The following is a 1,835-nucleotide window of genomic DNA, read 5'->3' as shown; positions in this document are numbered from 1 at the left end:
GCCTGCAGGGGCGCTGCTGGACGCTCGCCAGGCGCCTGGCGGCACGGGCCGGGCCAGGGCTGGGCTTCCTGGGGGGAGGAGAGGCGCGAGCAGGGGTGAGCGGGCGTGTCCAGGGGTCACCACGCTGGCCTGGGGAGGCCTGTGGGGGAGCTGACCCTTGCTGCGGGGCCCCCGCGAGGGGCCGGCGGGACAGGGCCGTGAGCGCGCTGGGAGCGGAGCCGAGACCAGGCCAGCGGGGCCGTGGTGGCGCCCGAGCACCAGGGTGGGGGTGCACACTCGTGGGGCTCCGGGGGGCGGCGGGCACCACATCTCCACTCCCGCGGGCAGCCGAGTCAGCCTTTATTGGGTGGGCGGGGGCAGGCGGCTGGCCGGGCCGGGTCTCCAGAGGCCCGGGGTGTCAGCCCCGGTTGCAGAGGCCGGCCTGGCAGCAGGAGATGGACACGTGGGGGCCCAGGCCCAGGCGGGCCGCGTCGGGGCAGCCGCGGCGGCACATCTTGGTGACCAGAGGCAGGTCCTGGGGGCTGTGGGGGCGCCCTGTGTGGGAGGAGAGAGACCCCTGGGCTCGCAGGCTCTGAGCACCCCCCTCCCGGCCCCGCACCCCACTCACGGGTGGCGATGGTGACGCAGTGGTCGGAGCCCCGCGGGCATCTGGACTCCCGGAGGCACCCCCCGAAGCCCTCACACCGGTGGCACCACAGGCCTCGGGCTGCGGCCAGACAGAGGGGTGGACGGACAGGACGGACAGATGGGGAGCGGTGGGCTGCCGCCCGGCACCACGCCCGTCTCCAAGGGCCTCGGGGTGTCAGCCCCTCGCGGCCCCCAGACGGGGGTCGGGGAGCAGGCTGCCTGTGGGGGCCTCGGGCGGGCGCTGAGGCCGGCGGCATCTCGTGCGAGCCCGGGCAGCCAGGCCTGCTGGACGGAGGTCAGCCTGGGCCTGAGGCCGCGCCCAGAGGTGCTGTGGGCTGGGGGCAGTGAGGACGGCGGCGTGGGCAGGGCCGGAGAGCTGGCTGCAGGGCGCGGCGGACACGGGCCTGGCAGGGGCCTGGGCCTCCGAGCCTGGGCCTCCCACTGGATGCGCAGTGACCGGGCCAGCAGCAGGCTGTGTCGTGATCTCTGGGGTTGCGGGAAGGGGGTGCCCCGAGGGGGAGGGGCCTGAGCTGGAGACGACTTGGGGGGCAGGTGGGGACCACCTGCGGGCTGGGCTGGGGGACGTGGGGGCCGGGGGTGGCCAGCCCGCAGGACACCGTGCAGCCCGTGACCCCGCTGACTGGTTCTCCCCCCGCCAACACGAAGCCAGGGCCCCCGCCGGCCCCGCCCTGGTCCTGCTCTTGGGGTGCGGCAGGACCTGGGCCCCCGCCCTGGGTTGTTTCTCTTCAGCACAGGCGGCCGGCCCAGGACCGGGCGAGGAGGGGTCCCTGCACGGAGGCTGCGGAGGACCGAGAGGCCCACAGGGCGGGGTCTGCGGGACACCCAGGGCCAGGCGGGGGGTGGGGGGGCGCAGAGAGGGGGCAGGCCTTGTGGGGGGGCAGGGCCGGGGCCGGTGTGGGAGGGAGGACCCAGGGCGCCCTCGGCAGGCAGCTGGCCCATGGCCCGCAGTGGGGCCAGAGCAGCGAGCACGCCCGTGAATGGGGGCCACGCGCCCCCCACCAGGAAGGCTGGGAGGCAGGCGCGGAGGGGCAAGACCTGGCTGACAGGGGCAGCCATCGATGTCAGGGTGCAGGGCGTGGGGCCCGCGAGGGCCCGGGCCAGGGCCGCGCACTTACCGGGGTCCCCGCACAGCGCCAGCACCAGCAGGAGCCCCAGGAGCAGCCGCATGTTGTCCAGGGGACGGCTCC

The 1,835-nt window shown here is 76.2% G+C and overlaps 1 protein-coding gene across 1 annotated transcript; it reads right to left on the bottom strand.

Annotated features, from left to right (window-relative positions):
• Window positions 1-322: 322 nt before the first annotated feature.
• Window positions 323-1,826, bottom strand: LOC101623099 (ly-6/neurotoxin-like protein 1). The gene is made up of 3 exons (XM_012723073.1): window positions 1,764-1,826; window positions 608-706; window positions 323-534 (listed from the first exon to the last, which is right to left on the bottom strand). Exons 1-3 carry the CDS (start codon window positions 1,813-1,815, stop codon window positions 398-400), a joined length of 288 nt encoding a protein of 95 aa, XP_012578527.1. The 5' UTR covers window positions 1,816-1,826; the 3' UTR covers window positions 323-397.
• Window positions 1,827-1,835: the final 9 nt, after the last annotated feature.

Source organism: Condylura cristata, unplaced genomic scaffold (assembly GCF_000260355.1).
Source record: "Condylura cristata isolate star-nosed mole 26May11 unplaced genomic scaffold, ConCri1.0 scaffold00009, whole genome shotgun sequence".
In the NCBI taxonomy this organism is placed as follows: domain Eukaryota; kingdom Metazoa; phylum Chordata; class Mammalia; order Eulipotyphla; family Talpidae; genus Condylura; species Condylura cristata.
Note: the sequence above shows the minus strand (reverse complement) of the source record. Positions and strands in the feature narration are given on the sequence as shown.